General features: G+C 38.4%; 1 protein-coding gene across 1 annotated transcript; it reads right to left on the bottom strand.

The window, feature by feature from the left end:
* Positions 1–817: 817 nt before the first annotated feature.
* On the bottom strand, positions 818–17,534 carry LOC105445010 (extracellular calcium-sensing receptor-like). The gene is made up of 4 exons (XM_011680000.2): positions 15,858–17,534; positions 10,004–10,614; positions 4,789–4,912; positions 818–2,448 (listed from the first exon to the last, which is right to left on the bottom strand). The coding sequence occupies exons 1-4, from the start codon at positions 16,726–16,728 to the stop codon at positions 818–820; spliced, it is 3,237 nt and encodes a 1,078-aa protein (XP_011678302.2). The 5' UTR covers positions 16,729–17,534.
* Between the last annotated feature and the right edge of the window lie 2,186 nt (positions 17,535–19,720).

The raw sequence follows: 19,720 nt of genomic DNA, 5'->3' as shown, positions 1-19,720 counted from the left end.
ACCAGCCAGTATGACGTCACACTTCGGTACTCTATAATGGTTTGAATAAGTTCAGGAAGTACTGTCGCATCCAACGCACACAATGGCCCGAATTCACAAAGCAAGGTTTGAGCTCAGACCAAGGTTTGAGCTCAAACCTCCTTTTGTTTCGCCAAACCTCCCTTTGTTATTTACACATTTACAAAGGTTTGTAAATAACAAAAGGAGGTTTGGCGAAACAAAAGGAGGTTTGAGGTCAAACCTTGGTCTGAGCTCAAACCTTGCTTTGTGAATTCGGGCCAATAAGTCCAAATGTTAGTTTTACTTCAATTAACAGTGCTTAGTGGGGAAAGCGTACTTAAATTTGTTTGTATGTTGTTGTTGTCATTTTTTTGGGGAGGGGAGGGCGCTACCCAATTGTCTCAATATTATTTGATCGTAAATATAACCTCATATTTATTTTACAACGCTCAATCCTATTTAGCATACTCCAATGAACATGCACACTTATTTTTGTATACAGTTGTTAATAATTGAATCTTCTCGGAGAGAACACTTGTCATTGGAAACATAATTTCGACATTTTGTTTACTTCTAAACTTAACATTTTAACGAGTCAGACACACAAATCGCTCTAGATTAAAGTGTTTCTTGCTTTTTGAACCAATGTCCACTTTGTCACATCTTTCTTCATCGGATCACCTCCCTGATCGGATACGCTCTTGTTTTCACTCATTATGTTACTCGAATATACAAATATATACAAATATACACGAATATACACGAATATATACAAATATAAAAGGTGGACATCGACCGAACTAAGAGACTCAGTTCTTCATCTCTCGATTCGGCCAATGTCCACTTTGCCACATCTTTCTTTTTTGGATATGCGTCTATCTTCAGTCACTATGTCATTCGTATCTGAATGTCCGTGAGATGAAGGTGTATCCACAGAACAATTGTCGGTTTCCCTATCATTCTCCTGCGGCGTTTCACTTGGCGTGGAGACTACAGGTTGATCAGGGCCTTCAGCTGTGCAGCTCGTCGGGTGAGACGCTGACGATTCGGCCACACCAAGCCGCAAGGACATCTCCGGATTCTCAGCATCATCTGCAAATGTCCGGTGTGCCTCATCATCGTTCGCATCATGAGAAGGGTAGGAATTTGAATTGTTAGCGTTACCCGGGTACGGTGTGGAACAACCATTACCATGGATATAGTTTTCGAGCTCATCAGGAGGTTTCGCCGATGCGTAATTGAGCGAAGAGATGACGGGATCGCGGACGAAGCTGTCCCTAGATGACCGATCGCTAGAAGGTGAAACACTTCCACTACCCGAAATCGCAGTTTCGTCAGTCAACTGTCTAGAAACCTCTGGCGCATCTATTTGTAGTACAATTCTTCCATCTTTAACACTCGACCCACGGTTCACTGAGGACTTCTTTTGACCGTCTCGCTTCTCTTTGTAGGATGTTTCTGAAGGTGTTTGTTTTTGCTCGTCCTGGGAACCGAATCTTCGAGAGGCCGAAGAGTCGCAAACTTGTTCAGCCCTCTTCTGGACGTGAGCCAGGGTCATTCTGCGTAGTTCCTGCGCCGTGTTGCGGTGAGGCTGTCTCAGGATGATGTAGCACTTTGGGAAATAGAGGAACCCCATGAAGATCCAGGGGCTTGCCACCAGGATAGCGTTCTGGAAGAGAGCCTTCATGCTGCCGCTGGAGAGGAGGAAGCACATGAAGCTGAGGAACCACATCAGGAGGCTGAACCCCATACTCTTCGCGATCAGACGGGCTTCTCCAAAGTTTTCCGGAAGATGACGGGCTCTATACGCGAGCACGAAGGCAAGGACAACGATCACCCAGTTGTAAAGCCATTGGACCGGTAGAGCCAAAAGTCCGTAGTTGCACTCGACGTACGTTATATGCGGGACATGGCTATCAATGTACGACACACCCGGTGGCGCAAACAGGAGATAAACCGCCACAGCCACAGCCTCGATCAGCACAAGAACGAGAACGGCTAGAAACTGAAGATGGCGCTGCAAGAACAGGTTGCTGTGCATCAGGTCCGGCAGTTTGGCCTCGAAGATGGACAACACCCCTTTGGTCTTGACCAGGTAGATGGACGCGATCATCGTGATCATGGGTCCCTGGAGACCCACGTGGACCATGCACTGCTGGACCGTGGGGATCCCGATGTGGAGGATCGGGGCAACTAAGGCCACGGTGGTGCACACGAGGAGAAGGAGACTCAACTCGCTGTTCGCTGCCTTGACGATGGGCGAGGCGTGGTGGTAGGCGATGACGCCCAGAACGATGAGGTTCACGAGGATGCTGAAGGAACAGACGACGATGTAGACCAAGGCCGGAATGGAGTCCCATCGGAGGAAGTCCAGGTACCGAGGCTCGCAGGACCCTAAAGTGACGTTGAACCAGTAACCTTGAGGGCATTTCTCACATCGCATGGAACCTTAAGATAATAAAATACAAAATGAAGATTAGATTATTTTCCCGACGCTGTACGATCATGGCAGATTGATCTTTTAAATGCATACATTTAAAAGACATAGATATTACTGTATCAACTATCCATGTGCTAAAATGTGTATTGCAGTCGATTCATAGTATATAAGTCATTACTTTGTGGGGGAAGGGTGAGCACCCCACTTAGAAAATGACAGCGAAACCGTGCCTTCTCATCCGCTACAGTTTCACTGATACACGCTTATGATCTCAAAACATTTTGCGCCTAAAACTTAACTTTGCTCATACTACTGCCAATGTCCAGGAACCCTTCTTTTCTGCGACCTCTCATCTCTCCCACCTTTTCACACTCTCTCTACCTCTCTTCCTTAATAATAATAATAGCTAGTTCTTATATAGCGCTTTTCAAGACCGAAGGCCCTCTCAAAGCGCTTTACAGATATATATATTATTACCCCGGTCATAGGATTCAGGCTTACCCGCACACAATGTATGCACATTCTCCACTCCCTGGGGAGCATTCCAGCCAGGCGTCTTTTTTACGAGCGCACACTTGCTAATCTAACCACATTAGCTTTCGCATCCTACCGGTACCCATTTAACACCTGGGTGGAGAGTGGCAAATGTAGATCAATGTCTTGCCAAAGGACATTAGTGCCGCGGTGGGACTTGAACCGCGAACCTTATGATCCACAGTCCGGTGACATATCCACTCGTCCACGACACCTCTACACCTCTTCCTTTCGCCTCATTTCCCATCTCTATTTCTCTGTCTCCCACTCCATCTCTTTCTCTCCTCCTCCTATCTCTAACTGTTCTCCTCCTTTTCTCAATCCATCTTTCCCTCTCCCATCTCTTCACTTCCCCTCTTTTTCTTTGAGTATAGGTGCTTTATGAAAGGAAACTTGTGTTATAACTTTGGTTTCAGTTCAATGAAAATCAGAATAATTAAAGAAAAACCGTGGAAGTGCTAATTGTTATTTCCAATATTGCTACACAATTTCATTTAAATTTTTCCTAGAACCAATTGTCATTTAGGTTCCCCTTTACACAGTTATATCGGATAGGAAAGTAACATTTCCCGTCAGTTCGACAAAATCGAGCACGCCATTTTCATTTACTGGGTGTAAGCCAAAAATGTGTTTAAAATAATTGAAATTTCTCCCAGGAAGCATTACGTTTATACAACAAATAGTCCATGTTTAATATGTTTCATTTTTAATATTTCTCCCAGGAAGCATTACGTTTATACTAAGTTCATGTTTAATATGTTTCATTTGTTAATATTTCTCCCAGGAAGCATTACATTTATAAAAGAAATAGTCCATGTTTAATATGTTTCATTTGTTAACATAAAAAGAGTTTGTAATACCAGGAACTTATAAAATTCAGAACATCGGGTTGATTCCCGACTAACCAATAATTCTCATCAGGGGCGTACGCAGGGGGGTGGTTTTGGGGGTTCGAACCCCCCCTTTGGTATTTTTATGTGTGTAAACCCCCCTAAAAAAACCTAAACCCCCCCCCCCCCTTTGGATTTTTTTTTTTTTTTTTTTTTTTATTATTTAAAAAAAAAAAAAAAAAAAAATATATGCCCACGGCTAACCTAAAAAAGGTGACCTTACCCCCCCTCCCAACGAAGAAAAATGTCAAATTTTCAAATTTCGAGACCAAAAAAAAAAAAAAAAGTGTCCGCTAACCCCCCCCCCCCCCCCCCCCCCCCCCCCCCCCCCACTGAGCGACTTTTTGGCTGGTTGAGTCGTTGCGATTTTTTTTGGACTCGAAAAAAAAAGTGTCCGCTTAACCCCCCCCCCCCCCCCCCCCCCCCCCCCCCCCCCCCCCCCACTGAGCGACTTTTTGGCCGGCGCGATTTTAAATTTTTTGGGAGCAAAATATTTTGGGCCCGATTTTAAACCCCCCCCCCCCCCCCCCCCCCCCTTGAAAAAATCCTGCGTACGCCCCTGATTCTCATATCATCATTCTGTCTCCAAAGTTGGTGTCTTTGATTTCAGGAGAATAAGAAAAGAATGAGTATCATGAAAAAGTTGTCTTTTTCAGTTATTGCTCACGATATTCAGCATATGTGCATGTGTATGTGGATGTGCATGAGCCAAGTAATATCGGGTACACTGGATTGGATCCACGCAGCAGTCTCTGGCAAGAGGGGGGGGGGGGGAGGGATTCTATGACAAGAAAACGAAAACAGAATATTTTCCCATACTACCTTCTCCTTTAACTTTAACCCTCTTTTGGGGGCAGGGGGAGGGGCGCTGGAGGAACTATCCCCCGTGCCCCCGAACCGCCACGGATTATACGTCAAGCTTACCATCAGAAGTGAAGTTGAGGTTTCCCTCGCAGTACAAACAGAGGAAGCAGCAGGACGGTTGCCCTGGCAACGAGAAGCGGGAGTGGGAGGATGGGCAGGTCACAGAGCAATGGCTTTCTGGAATCTGAGAAGAAAAGAAAGATGAAAGTAAGCATCAAGGGGGAGGTTTATAGGTAGGATTACAAAGAAAGTAAATAGAAAAGGGAGGTAATAAACAAATAAAGGGATGTATAAGACGAGAGTCGTTATGGATATTGCAAGGATTTTAAGCAGATTATCGATTAATGTACTAAAATGAGAGAACGAGAAATGAATGGAAATGACGCCTCGTGCAACGGCATAACCATGATTTGCTCTTGATCTTTAGAGATCATTATGCAAGATCCCCTCAATATATATTTACCCTATTATGCTACATGTCTACTTGAAGTGTGTGTGTATGTGTGTGTGCGTGTGTGTGCGTGAAATTGTGTGTGTGTGAGTGGGGTTGTGGATGTGTGTGTGCGTGTGTGTGTGCGTGTGGGTGTGTGTATGTGTGGGTGTGAGTGCGCCCTAGTGTGTGCGTGTATGTGCGTGTGTGTAAGGGTAGGGGTGTGTGTGTGCGTGCGTGCAAGTGTGCGTGAGTGTGTGTGGGTGTGTGGGTACTCTACTTTTCCTAGACACTGAAAATAATTATGTTACTTACTCAAGGTCTCTGTACACACAAAGAGTGCTTATTTAGGCTGGTTTATGGGACAGGTGCAATGTCCGAATAAAGTTCATCATGATTTATTAAGGAGGAAGTTATCAACATGAAACCGATACAGACAATGTTATTATTAAGAATATCCCAATAAAATAAATATGTCATTTTGTAAGCGAACAAAGAAAGCTTCCTTCTCTGTTGCTATTGTATTTCAAAACTTCGCTCACATAAAATTCCCCCTCGCAATGCACGATGCGGAGGACCTTGTGGTTTATTATCGATGAATTGAAACCGATAGAAACACAATAATGATCAGTTTCATCGATTAAAGATTATCAAGGGGATTCCCGATCAATCTATCCATCTAAGGCTTGTCACGTGTGGTACAATTAATGTCTGATTGTCATAAGCCTAGGTTAGGTGTGAATTAGCTTTTGGTTTCATATCAACGATCTGATCCCTTTATATCAAAACCAGAGTGTTCATTTAAATAAAGCAGCACACAGTAACCTAAAAGGGAGTGGACCTAGTTTGAGATTGAGAAATGATAAGTCATACCCAGGATAGGAAGAGTCTGTTATCTCATGAAGTCATGTGAATTTAAAGATGTTCGCTTCACCTTATACGCCTTCATTCGTATGTGTGTGTGGGGTGGGGGAGGGGGTTTATAGTGAGTAAAACTTTGATTATTTTGTGACGGTCTACGAAATTACATCATATCCCACTTGCAACGAGAGTCATCTCAGACTTATGTCACAATTGAATTTTTGAAGGGGAGGGGAGTGGGGGAGGGGAGTGGGTGGGGGGGGGGGGAGGGGTCTGATTCCTAAATCTGTGGCCAAAAGCTTATTATTCATTTTCGTTATCAATTGGCTAAAACAAATTCTCCGACAACATTTAAACAAAAAGAAGATCATCATCAATAATAACAACGACGACGACGTCGACAGCAACAGCCAAAATAACTTCAAAAGCAATAACTGTACGTAGAGTACGATGCTGAGTTTCTTCGAGACCGTATAGCGTCGTACGGTGTTGAATTGGATGAAAGAAAGAATAATTAACTAGGGATACTGCTCTTGGGATACCAGCTACGATCAAAGGAATGCAATTTCATCAGTTCATCTGGTGTTGTTTTAATTGATCTATATAACCTCAAATTGTTTGCAGATGACGTCCAAGAATCAATTAACGGTTCGGCGTTATAGGGCCGTGTGAAACGAAGACGGAAATAATCTTAATTACAATATTTGTGTGGGACTGCGACTTGAGTGTTTCAATCAAGGAAGGTTTAGTGGAAGAAAGGGAAATTCCATTATATTCTGACATTATGAGGAAAAGGAATACACACAATATAATCATAGAAAAAGGAAAGAAGCATTTTGGAGCAGTTTTGTTTAGGAAATTCCATTATAGTCTGACATTATGAGGAAAAAGGAAAACACACAATATAATAAGTTATTAGAAAAAAGAAAAGTATTTTGGATCAGTTTTGTTTGGGAAATGTACCTTCTATTTTTAGATTTCGAACACAATTCTAAATTGTATATCGATTTGAGATGTGATTTTTGACAAGGAAATATTAGTTTAAAAATAATTGAGCTTATTTTACTAGAAAACAAAACAAAATCAAGTTTTACTCATCATCACATGATTGATATAATGGATAAAAATAGCATGGATGATTAAAGAAAAAAGTAAATTGTCGAATTGAGAATATATAAACAAGTCATGAATTGTTAAATTAAATAAGATATTACATATTAATGACTGTTTTTGTTTGATAGAAAACAAAGACATAATACATTAAAGCTAATCTTGAGCTCTGGTATGGGCATCGCATTTCGAGAGAACATGGCTATAATTCATTCTGGATTGTTTATCCTGCATTAGATTCATTTTTTGAACTAGTTAAATGAAAACAACCACACTTAAACTTGCTGGAAATCATCTTCAATAAAAATCACAACTATGATTTGCACATAGGTGTCGGGCCTACTTACCTAGATTTCCTTATATATCTATGCTCATTACTCAGCCCCTATACATTTTCTACCAAAATCGTTTGGCACATGACTGTCATTTATTTATAATCTTGAACACTCAGTGTAAATAGTGTCGGATTTGTGAGAATTTATTTTCTATAATTACCAGAACTAACATGTATATATAATATTATATTGATATGAATGGAATGATTGAAAGCATACGAAATGGTATAAGGCAATAGAAGAAAGTCGAGAAAAGGCAAGAGAAAGATCAGATGAAAAATATGTCACAAAAATGATACCGCATAGGAAAAAGATTATGAAAAATATTAAAAATGTTAAAACTACATAAAATGTCCTTCTCATTCTTTACCTAACATAAATTTCATGAGGTATTGTCTATCATATTATAACAAATTGACAAATCATACAAAAATAACTAAACACAAACCCACTTTTGCCACCAATGCTCAAATAATAAACTATTTTTAATATTTATTCACCAAAAATAGATTCTTGGATCAAATTCATTCTTACAATTCTGACGAGGTAGAAATTTTAGGGAATTTTTTGTTATCGAGTCGATCTCTTTTGATGTCCTTATATGGTAAACTCTATGGATCATTGATGGTGTGATCACGTGACTTCTCTCCATCAAAAGGAATATCAATTATCTCCGCCATGGTAAGTAGTTTTGATTAGCGCGCGATGTATCCTTTATATCTAAAGGATTTTTCAAGAGGTTGGAAAGAGGGGATTTTCCACATCTACGCTATACTTCCTTCTTGAATAGAGTGGCGTTCAGATTGTATGCTAATGAGGCTATGATTGTAGGTCTTGTAAACGAGGAAATTGTATCCCTTTTTGGAATTGCAAACACTTACAGGGAGCATAAGATGCATTTGAAAGCATATACAATAGTAGAACCAAGGAGTTTTAACAACTGGAGCCATATCTAGCTCATTCCCTTTGCAACATTATGGCGGCATCGAATATGATATTCGATGCCGCCAAGAGAAAATATGTCAGGCATGTGCTTATCAGGATCTTCCTAGCAGATACGTAGATAAAAGATTCCTGCCTATAGCTACAAACTAACGGGCCACTTTCAAAGGGAAATTTGCTTTTGTAATGATAATTACTTTTCGCTACCACTCGTCTGATTATACGAGCAGTTCACAGTGCTTACCTTTAAAGGAGGCAAGCGAAAGAAAATAGAGCACATTTTCCTGAAATATTAATCAAATTTCCTCGACTGGGCATTTGTGGGCACTACTCTGACATATAACATCATAAAGAGCTGTACATGAATTAATTCACTTTTTATTTTCGTGTGCCAGAAGTAATCGAAAAAAGTGTCAAATTGCAGGTTTTAGGATTGTAAAATGTTATTGTTTTTTCACAAATAAAAACTGCTATTGTACAATGCAATCAAATTTCTTGACATGATTAGCTATTTGCATCCATACTTTTGCATCCATACATCATCTGTTCGATTTTCCCTTGTTATTAAAAAAAAATCACTACGCAAGCTTTCCAATGATGTTGACGGCATCGAGCCTCGGACATCAAAGGTAACAGCACACCTGTAGATCCTATTGGGCAACCTTTGAAAACGGTAGCTGCTTGAAATAGTTTGTTGACAGTTGGAACTCCGGCTCTTAACACTCCTTGGTAGTACCGGGATCGCAACTATTGTCGGAAAATTAATCAAGGGCAATTTCAACACCATATTGTATGTCATTATCACGTTCGCACATTTCAATAGGTGACGCACACGACTATTGAAATTGCCGAAGGTCGATTTTTTAAAAATGTATTTGCTATCGTGTTTGATAATGATTTCCCCAAATATTATACAAATAATACACATCAGTGAGGGCATTAGGGTAATTTTACTAATTTTACCCGAACAAAATAATGTGTATTATTTGTTTTATAAGATTATGTTTTATTTGTTTAATAAAATGATGTTTTATAACATGATTTTACTAATGACCGGTCATTATCCAAATTACGCGTTAGGCAAAATAAATGCCTGCTCACATGTACGCTTTCAACCAATCATTTGATTAAGATCCACGTCATCATCTTATAAAGCCTTCTGACGAACCAATAATTATGTGAGAAGGATAAGGGCAAGAATCCTATTCTCATCTTGCTGGTAATTCCAAATGAAAGTGAATATGATTCCAACATCGGTAAATACACACGTGCCCTAACGATCAATGTAACTATAGTATTCCAGTGTAATGCAACCAGTGTATAAATAAATCTGTGGCATAATTCGTATCCCTTTCACATTTATATTTACATTTTTTCTCAGTCCTTCGTCATGTTGCAACCTCATGACTGAGGTGAGTTGAATGTGTGCAACCCACATACAGCTTTGCGAAGGATACACGTAATACTAATAATATCTGAACTTTGAACAAGTCTGAATAAATCGTTTATATTTTCTTTCGTCAAATCATACATTTCGACAAATAAATCGTAAATGATAAAAAAGAGCATTATTTTGGCTCCGTATACCATGACTTACCTTTTCCTTGCCCAATGGCCAGATCACGAGATCATCGTCGACAAGAACCATTTCCGAAGAAAGACCATTCTCCATATATCGCCCTATGAGCACACTCCCTCCTCCACTGGTATTTGTCTCGTTCCCAGATGATGCGATCCGCCCCGCCCTGATGTCATATCCCCATGGCAACTCACTCATCCTCCCGTTCATTCCAAGCTCACCACCAAACCTGTTCATTGAATGGCTCTCGTTTGTTGATGGGAGGACCTCCCGCGTCATAACGTGGTCGAACCTCGATGTCGACGAGCACGACGAGTTCGGGGTATTAGAAGACGCGCAGGTAGCGTGGTTTTCTATCATCCGGACTGCCATGTACATGTCGACGCGTTCTACTTCCTGCGAAAACTCCACTGTCCCGTTCTCGACCCCTTGGCAGATCGTACCAGCACGACGATGAAACCATGGATGACCACGAGAGGAGCAGTTCGATCTCCTCGAACACCAGTCGATCAGGAAATCATCGAGGCTTCCCCGTAGCGAGTACAATGTCGGTGAGATATGGAGTGTCCAGCCATCTCCTGCGATGTTTTGATGTCCATGGTCCAAACTGGCCAAGATCCATACCCGATCTATAATATAGAAACAATTGATAAAAATATCCTAATTGAAAAAAATAAACTTTGTGAAACCGACAATTCGTTTTATAAATGATAAATAAATTATTAACTAAATCTTTACTAAAAAAAATTCTGACACAATATTATTGTGGAAAATATTTTAAGTTTTCATTTAAAGATGAGGTTGAATGAGCGATGCTAAACCATAAACAGGGAGCAAGTGCTCCTTCCCTAAAATTTGAATGGGAACAAATTGACGGAGGAAGAGGAAAAAAGATATTTAAAAAGATGGAAGGGGGGGGGGGGCTTGAAACATAACAAATGGTCTTGTTAATATACGTTTCATTGACGTTGCCCAAAATAAGACTGGTGACCCCACCCCTCTACCCCCGATGCCGGTGCACCGGTAAGGCCAGAACCATGTGCTTTAGACCTTGGCTTGAGAAATGTCTTCAAGTCAAATGACTGGAAGAAACGATTGTGACTTAAGAATTGTGCAGGTGTTCAGTTTTCTTTTCAGTTTTATTTGTAAAAGCACTATTGCAATACTCCTCAGTAGAGTGTGGAGTGGGGAGTGTGTTATATATAAGAAGGTGCAAGAATCTTAATTGAATCCGGTCACCAGGGTAACCGATCGGTACCCTTGTAACTGGTTTAAAAGAGGGAACACACTTTATATAGATAGTTTCAGAAATGCACTCAAACGATATTTTCTCCAGCATTATGAACAATGACTCATTGACAGCTCTTTCAAATGATTATTTTTGTTAATTCTTTGTTGCTCGCTTTTTCATCTCGCACCCGGGGCTACCATGTCTAGAGAATTTACCAGTCCCATCTTACTCTATATATTACTACTATATTCTCTCTCCTTCGCTTTACTTCTCGCTTCATGTCTCCACCTCTCTCTCTCTCTCTCTATCCATCTACCCACCCACCCAACGTTACATCTATCTATCTACCCACCTATCCATCTGTATATCCTTTTCTCTCTCTCCCTCTATTTTTCTCTCTGTACCACTTCTAGTCGCTGTAACATGGTGTATTTTGATTCATTTCTCTTTTTTGTCTCAGTTTATGTGTATTCTGTTTTTTCCTTCTGCATATTAAGCCAGTAGTTTAATTCACTGAACCTACAAGCAAACAAGTCGTGTAAGCACGTTCATTTTTTTTTTTATTTCACAGAACATTCTTTCATGTTATTAATGACTATGATTCAGGATTATTTATTTCCATATTACCTAAAGAAATGTTAATCTTTTGTAAAATGTATTTGTTATTTTTGAATGAAAAATGAATTAAAAACAACCAATTAATGAAAGTGCTTTATAAGAAATATTAAAATGACATAATTTGTCTTGTTTATCCAGGGTAGCCTCATCGGTATTAATAATATTTTCCCTGAGGGCCTTCCAATCATATTATTACCCCGGCTTTAGCCGAGCTATCATGAAAAGACGCTCAAGCATTCAAGGAACTTCTTCCTACTGGGTACCATTCGCCTCACCTGGGTGGAGTGTGGCAAATGTATATCAATGTCTTGCCAAAAGACATTACTGCTGCGATGGGACTTGAACCGCGAAACACGTGATCCACACCCCGGCCACGTATCCACTAGACCACGACACCTCTGGGTCATTGGGTCATTTCAACATCACAATAAAGCAAATACGTATAAAAAGGAAACGATGGTTTGTTATTCTGACAAATCAATTTCTTCTCGAAATCCTTCTGGTGGTCATTTCCTGCTGTCATCCTGGGCTGCGTCTCACGAAACCGTCATAAGTACAAGTTCACCGACATCCCATTGAAATGCGTGTATTAAGTTTAACACTCGTTTCAGTGGGATGTCGCTCAACTTGTACTTGTGACGGTTTCGTGAGACGCAGCCCTGATGCGGAACTGGATATTCATCAATCAGGAATTGTTTATGTTCGAGTGGAAAGATTTTAATACATTTCCCCAAAAATAGGTTTCACTTCCAAAAAACATGAGACCTAACGAACTTCAAAGCCAACTTTATTTTTTTGGTTCTTTTCAAATGAAAGATATAATTTCCACCGTTTAAAAATAATAGAAATTATTTTTTTTTAAATTAATCATCGTGATTTTAATCAACCTGTTTTGGAGATGCTATTTTTAAATTTACACCTTGTTTTTTCTGATACAAGGTTTATTTCAAATATCGTAAAAGCCTTATCTCATTCACTGCTTTTCAAACAATATATTTAGGATTGTTTCGCCACTTTGGGGGAACCTATAAATCTGTTTTCTGTGAATGCAATTTTAGGCCTCTTCCTCTTTTCTGACTACTTCTCTAAATTGTAACAGAGAAGGGTTATAAATCATGACAACTCTTAAAAACTTCTTTAAATCACTCCGTGTATTTTTTAAAATAGAACCGACGTATAATCAGTCCCCTACCGTTTTTATGAATCGGGAGTTTATTGCACACATCCTTCCTATGCACAACACAATGATACTTCCCACTAATGTTGATATGAATATTTGATTTACAAACAAAAATAATAGAAAACCAGACAACAAAATCCGAAGAATCCGGATTAAGGACAAAGTCCCGAAGTGGACGTTTGCAGTGTCCTCACGAACCTTTGGACCATATACCGGACACGAAACATGTTGGTTTCTTTGGAGTTCATCAAGATCCGGATAATGTCCTCATTTTCAAGGAATAACAAGTAGACTATCAGAGTAATATTGTAGCGGTCGAAGGGTGTTCGAACACACTTACTGGAACTGTAAACCACATACACACAAACAGAAACTAAATGTCAGATCAAGACAGTATGATATTCCAACTCGGTGGTCAGTTGATCAAGGATCTGTACAAGTGATTTTCGAAGAAAAATACACTGAAGAAGAGAATGGAGAAGGAAGTTGCGTATTGGATAAGACAGATTGCGAGAGAGGAGAGAAGGAGGAGAGAGAGGAAGTAGAGAGGAGGGAGGGAGGAGAGATGAGGGAGGGAGGACAGGGAGGAAGAAGGGGCATGATTGGGATGACGGGGTGGATTACCCCTTCCCGAATAACAACAAATTTTCATGCAAATTCATCTCAAATTACACTTTGAGTTGAACCAAAAATGAACTTTAACCTAAATTGTGTCCAAAGATCGTTCTGTACTGAGGCAACTACTGTGTGAATAACGTGAGAAAGACTGCACTATGAAAGATCACAATACGTTTTTGATGTACCATTATTATTTTAAGCATCAAAATCATATTTCAACATGTTCTCTCTAGTATCTCATTTTGAGTTACTTTAATTTTGTATTCTCTCATCAAATTTTCATTAACTAATATTATCGACTTATCACCTTGGGGATACGGGAACAGTTATGCGAAGAAATGGAAAAGGGGTTTTCAATCTTGCCGGAATATAATCCTTTCATGTTCTCTAATCTGCGATCGATTTAAGAAATTCATAAATTCATGGTTTTAAAAAAATGGATCTTTAGAATGGATCAGCAGGACCTGGTGTAACCATTAATAAGACGAAAAGTGCTCAACGACAAAGTAAGCTCAAGAGCATTTCAAGAAAGATATTACCTCGAATTGTAAAGTATCTAAAAGTAATTTATTCATCGAAGTATGAGTCACTTAATATTATGAAATGAAAAGAGACCATTTTTTTCTTCTCTGCAACTTAGCCCCCGTTTCGCACGCTATAGCAATAACAATTTGAAATATCAGCGAACCGTCTATTATTCAATTGTAAATCTACAAAATCCCCTTAACGTGAAAGAGTCCATTTATATTGCAATCGTCACTGAACATGAACAATTCCCATTTTAATGCATTCAAATCAAACAAATACAGTTATAAATCGCATGATTGAACATAATTGACAACATGTTTTCATTCGAATGTTAAACTTGCGTTAACTCTTTAAATGTTGGGGGATTTTCTGGAAAATTTCGACTCGAATGATTATTGCTAAGTTAGTGTATTGAAACAAGGATATCGTCACTGCATGCAGAAAATGTATAGCATAAACTTGTCGTAATGCATATCCGGACAGTTACCCTGATTGTCACCCCGGACAACTTCCTACTAAACAACTACCCCCGTGAGAAGTACCCCGGATAACTACACTTGGGACACTAAGTTTGTATGAGTTCGCCTGACAACTGCCACTTTAACAAGATTAAATACCCTGATTAAATTTGACTTTTTAGGGGCTGATCATATTTCGAAAGTTGTTCAAGGTGTATTGTCCTAGGAGTAGTTTCCAAGTAAGGTAGTTCATAATGATGATAGTGATAATAATAATAATAATAATAATAATAATAATAATAATAATAATAATAATAATAATAATAATAATAATAATAATAATAATAATAATAATAATAATAATAATAATAATAATAATAATAATAATAATAATAATAATAATAATAATAACAACAATAATAAATGATAATGATAATAATATTCTCGGTTTAAATAGCGCTTAAAACATCAATGATGTTTTTTGTGCGTTTTAATGATATATTATTGCCCCAGTCATCGGATTCATGCTTGCCCGCAAACAATGCATACACATTATCCACTCTCTGTGGAGCAATCCAGCCGGGCGCCATTTTACAGACGTTTACAATGCTGAGAACACTATTCGTATCATACCTGCTACCCATTAACACCTGTGTGGAGAATGGTAAATATAATATGGGTAAAGGCTTGCTAAAGGACGTTGGTGCCGGGCTGGGAATTGAACCACCAGCCCTTGGATTGAGGGTCAAGAGAATGAACCACTATACCACGACATATCTGACGTCCAGGGTGAAAAGTCCAAGGGTGGAAGAATCGTAATTGTATACCAACTTTAAACATAAATTAAACGCAAAATCATTGCTAGGCTGGGATTCGAACCATCGATCCTTGGATTGAGGGTCAAGAGAATGAACAACTATACCACGACACTTACGAAGTCCTGGATGGTAGTTCAAGGGTGGAAGAATCGTAATTGTATACCAACTTTTTAAAAATTATTCCTCTCTATAGCGTCTGTTTTCTTTATCATTTTCTGCCTTTCCCTGATTTCGCTTTTTTGTCTGTTTAGCATTATAAAGCACATTAAACAATATTTTATTGGAATTTTCACCAGCTATAACATTATGCGTATTTATGTATGTATGCCCATAACAATAGGGAACGAGGTCACTTCGACTGCCTGAATTATGAGAGATTCTGGTTGACTTTTAGGATGAATAATTGTCCTATAAAATTTACCTGGAAACATGGTTTTTATCTCATCCAGTATTCCGATAGAATTTGATTCTGCAACAAACGCGACGAAAACCTTAGCAGTCGAATTTTGTATTTTAGCCTGAATTCGGAGTCTTTCATCCAAAAAGTAGTCCCCAGTCAAACTTTTCTTGACGGGAATCTTGATATCGATACACACGTTGTCTTTTGTTTCCAATCTCATTTCCGCGGTTCTCATAAAAATTCGTCCCATCTCGTCATCCATAGTTAGAAAACTAACCCATGACCATCCGAAATGGTCAATAACTTCGAGAACCGTTTCAATAAGGGCTTCGTGCGATGGCGCCGAATAATTAACGATAGAATGCCGAGTTTTATATTGGAAATCGGTTACGTAATGCGATGAAGATAGGCTATAAAAGGGGATATCCAGGTTCTCTGCTATCTCCAATAATGCATGTGTAAAGAGTGGTGGAAAAAAATTGGCGCCAAGAATGACGAAGGGATTTTGTATGTTTCGCAGAAGAACGCGAATGTCGTCTGCTCGAAGTGATGAGTCGTTTGTACACAAACACGTATGGATGATGGCGTAATCTGTTATTGATGCGTTGGATTGCGAAGGATAAAGTATGATTGCTTCTCCGATCGCGTATTCAATATTGATGGCAGAATGTACAACATTTTCGATGCACTTTTCCTGAGATTTTCCATCACCGGAGAGAATGGCGACTATGTTTATATCTCCATCTGGCATCGTAAAGTTCCCCTCCTCTGATGTAAAACAGAATTCGAAAGTATCCAAATAACACGATAAACCCAAATCTCCTTTCGTGTCCAAGAGAGCATTCACCACAGATAGAAGAGAATAAAACACAAGTGTCCACAAGCGAGACATTTCGCTTGATAGTTTGTTCTTTGCGAGAAAAGAAACGACGATTAACAAAAGAACTTCTTTTCAAAGTGTCCACGAGTATCTGTGATCGTTGAATCACACTTTTCACACCCACCAAAATGATCTTCATTCAAGAGTTGACATCTTAAAACGATGACTCTGTCTTAATCCGTCTATATAAGTCTTCGGCAGATGAAGAATTTATTAAATAACTGCAAGCTGAGTAAGGCATTGTGCCATTATCTTGAACTAGTAGTGCATTAAATGCTATCGGACGAAAGATATTGTTCATTAGGTGTATGCATCACGTTCAGTGGCACAGCATTTAATTCGCATCATCCCTGGATTTCAATTTCTGAGATGAGGCGTATCGCACTGTCTCTTATATTGGAGTCGTGTTGCAAAAACAAAACAAAACAAAACAAAAACAAGAAGGCTCGAAGTGAAGTTGGGTAGAAACGGAGGATCTCAAAAAGCTGATTTTCGCCATATTTCACATATCCAATTGGCACAAAACGGTCGTCTGTCACACTTTGCACGAGTACAGTGAAGAGCGAATAGCAATGAAACATCATCAGTTTGATTAAATTAAGGATGGCAGGATGAGAACAAAGCGAATCAAGCGATAAAAAATATAATTCCACCATTTATTAACAAGAAAAAAAGACGTCGCCGGGTTACAACCGTTTTATGAATCAACACAGGTCCACATGCACTCTGATAAAAAATATATCCGTTTCCATGGCAACGATATACTTCCTATGCAGATGCCGGAAGAGTGATCATAATTTTTCAAATGCTTTCTATATTATGATGTTACTCCAGCGATTGGATAGCACGGGCGATCACTGCGCATGACATTTAAGACTGGAGGTGCATGTGATGACGTCATTAATACTACACGATGAGTGCTTCAGTGGTTACCAATTGAATTAAAACCAACGATTATTAACTTGAAATGGAATGGAATAAAGTTTTATCCACTTTGTTATTCAACTTTCATTCCGTCTTCCTTCTTTTTTTTTCTTGAACTATCTTCTTCAAGTTACATTTCACCTTTTTTTTTAAATACTCTTCATTATGTCCCCTTCTCTTTCTTTTTCCACTTGCTTTCCTCCCTTCTTCTTCTTCTTCTTCTTCTTTTTCTTCTTCTTCTTCTTCTTCTCCTTATTCTTTTTCTTCCTCTTCTTGTTCTTCTTCTTGTTGTTGTTGTTGTTTTTCTTCCTCCTCTTCTTCTTCTTCTTCTTCTTCCTCTTAATCATGAAATATAGCGTATAATCAACATTTAAGTTTCTCAATTAACATTATAACGTGATTATAAAACAATTTAGGAGAACCCTTCTCCTCCGTTATTCCTCCTCCTTCTTCCTCTAAATAAAAAAAAATATTATGTCCAATGCCTCGATTTCATTCCCGTTCAAGTCCTTTTATTTTGTTCGGAAGAAATAGAATAAAAATATAATGTTACGTTGAATTTGCTTCAAAAGTTTGTGAGTTAATGATTAAAACTTAATCAATTTTTTGAAAGGCATCTTTCAAAACTGATTTGCTCAATTTGTTATAAATATGAATACAACATTTTCATTCAAAGTACAAGATCTAGCCATTAATTAGTATACGGCCGTCTAAACGTCATCAAACTAGTTGAAAATGAGATGATTTATTGCGAGTTATCATGAAATGTCAATGTTTTGCGGATAATATTGAAAAGGCATCACATGATCAATTCAATAATTAGGCCTATTTTATTGAAGGACACAAAAGCTGTGCGATTTTAAACGCATTTTACGCCTCCAATGCGCAATAAATAAAACAAAAGTTGTCGTTATTAAATATATTATGTGTTCTTTTTTGGGGGTTATTAACCGCCTATCCGCGAATTTACAAAATTATGTATACCTCCTAAAAGGAATTAATTGTACGTGAAATGAAATAAAACGTGAAACTCTTATTCCTCTTCAATCTTTCCACTGGTCAGTTTTAATATCCAAAATGCAATCAAATTACTTGTGAAAAGCAATATCGCAATGTATATGAATGACTGTCTAAATTATTGTCAAAGCTTGGGATAATGGTGGTAAACAACCACTTAATTAATAATTACCCCATGCACTGGTAGCATTTATTATGAAATATCATTAATAAACTCGTAGCCTAACAAAGTCCTAAAATACATTGTACTCTAATCTCCTATATCTACCAGTAAATCATTTTTAAATCAAATAATTGCTGTTCATGAAGGCAGGAGAAAATGCTTAATGTTCTATCAAAATGTTTACGATTATCTAGCAGTCCAGCTATATTTTGTCTCTTTTCAATAAGGCCTTCAAAAGGCATGTTATTGCATTGTTATTAATCTTTACATGGATGATGAATTTTTATGGTCATTCAATTTTGAGGCAACCGAATGCGTTCGCGCCACTCGTTATATTATAAAGGGTAATAAAACGTAAATCAGTTTTCATAAATGGGGTTGGAAATTGTTAAGATTATAGCGATGGAAAATCATTTGAGTACTTTTAATTAGCGATAATTAATATCGAAGGCAGAATAATCGGTTCGTTGTACTTTTCCCTACTAAACAACAACCAATCATGAGTATTGTATTGCACTTTTCTTAACTATTATTAGACGAGTGACTATAATAAATATGTTATGTTTCCTTTTTTCCTTCTTTCTATGATTATCATAAGTATTATTTTATAGTTGTGTTGCTATAAGAATTTAAATGTATTTATTGATTTTTCGGAAACTTCGAGTGTCCGTTCTCACTCTTCGGTATTTGTATGATTTCATTGTATTTCATATTCGACGTGTTTAAACCATTCTTCCCAAGTAGCGGATTCATGAATCAAGTGCTTATTAGTCTGTGATATTTGCGAGAAAAAAATTGTTATAGCGTGCATATTCGTGTGCCAATACATACAGGGCTATACAGAACAAGTACTCTGTGTTGTTGTTTTTTGTTTTGTTTTTGTTTTTTGTTCAATATTAT

This window comes from Strongylocentrotus purpuratus, unplaced genomic scaffold (assembly GCF_000002235.5).
Source record: "Strongylocentrotus purpuratus isolate Spur 01 unplaced genomic scaffold, Spur_5.0 spur5_scaffold_15, whole genome shotgun sequence".
NCBI classification, from domain to species: domain Eukaryota; kingdom Metazoa; phylum Echinodermata; class Echinoidea; order Camarodonta; family Strongylocentrotidae; genus Strongylocentrotus; species Strongylocentrotus purpuratus.
Note: the sequence above shows the minus strand (reverse complement) of the source record. Positions and strands in the feature narration are given on the sequence as shown.

Bases quoted from the DNA above. Each gene is read 5' to 3' on its own strand.
- LOC105445010 (XM_011680000.2), bottom strand. From the start codon at position 16,728: ATGTCTCGCTTGTGGACACTTGTGTTTTATTCTCTTCTATCTGTGGTG. The intron at 4,913-10,003 runs GTAAGTCATGGT...TTTTCTTCTCAG, and splicing joins GGCCATTGGGCAAGGAAAAG to ATTCCAGAAAGCCATTGCTC. The intron at 2,449-4,788 runs GTAAGCTTGACG...TATTATCTTAAG, and splicing joins CCTCAACTTCACTTCTGATG to GTTCCATGCGATGTGAGAAA.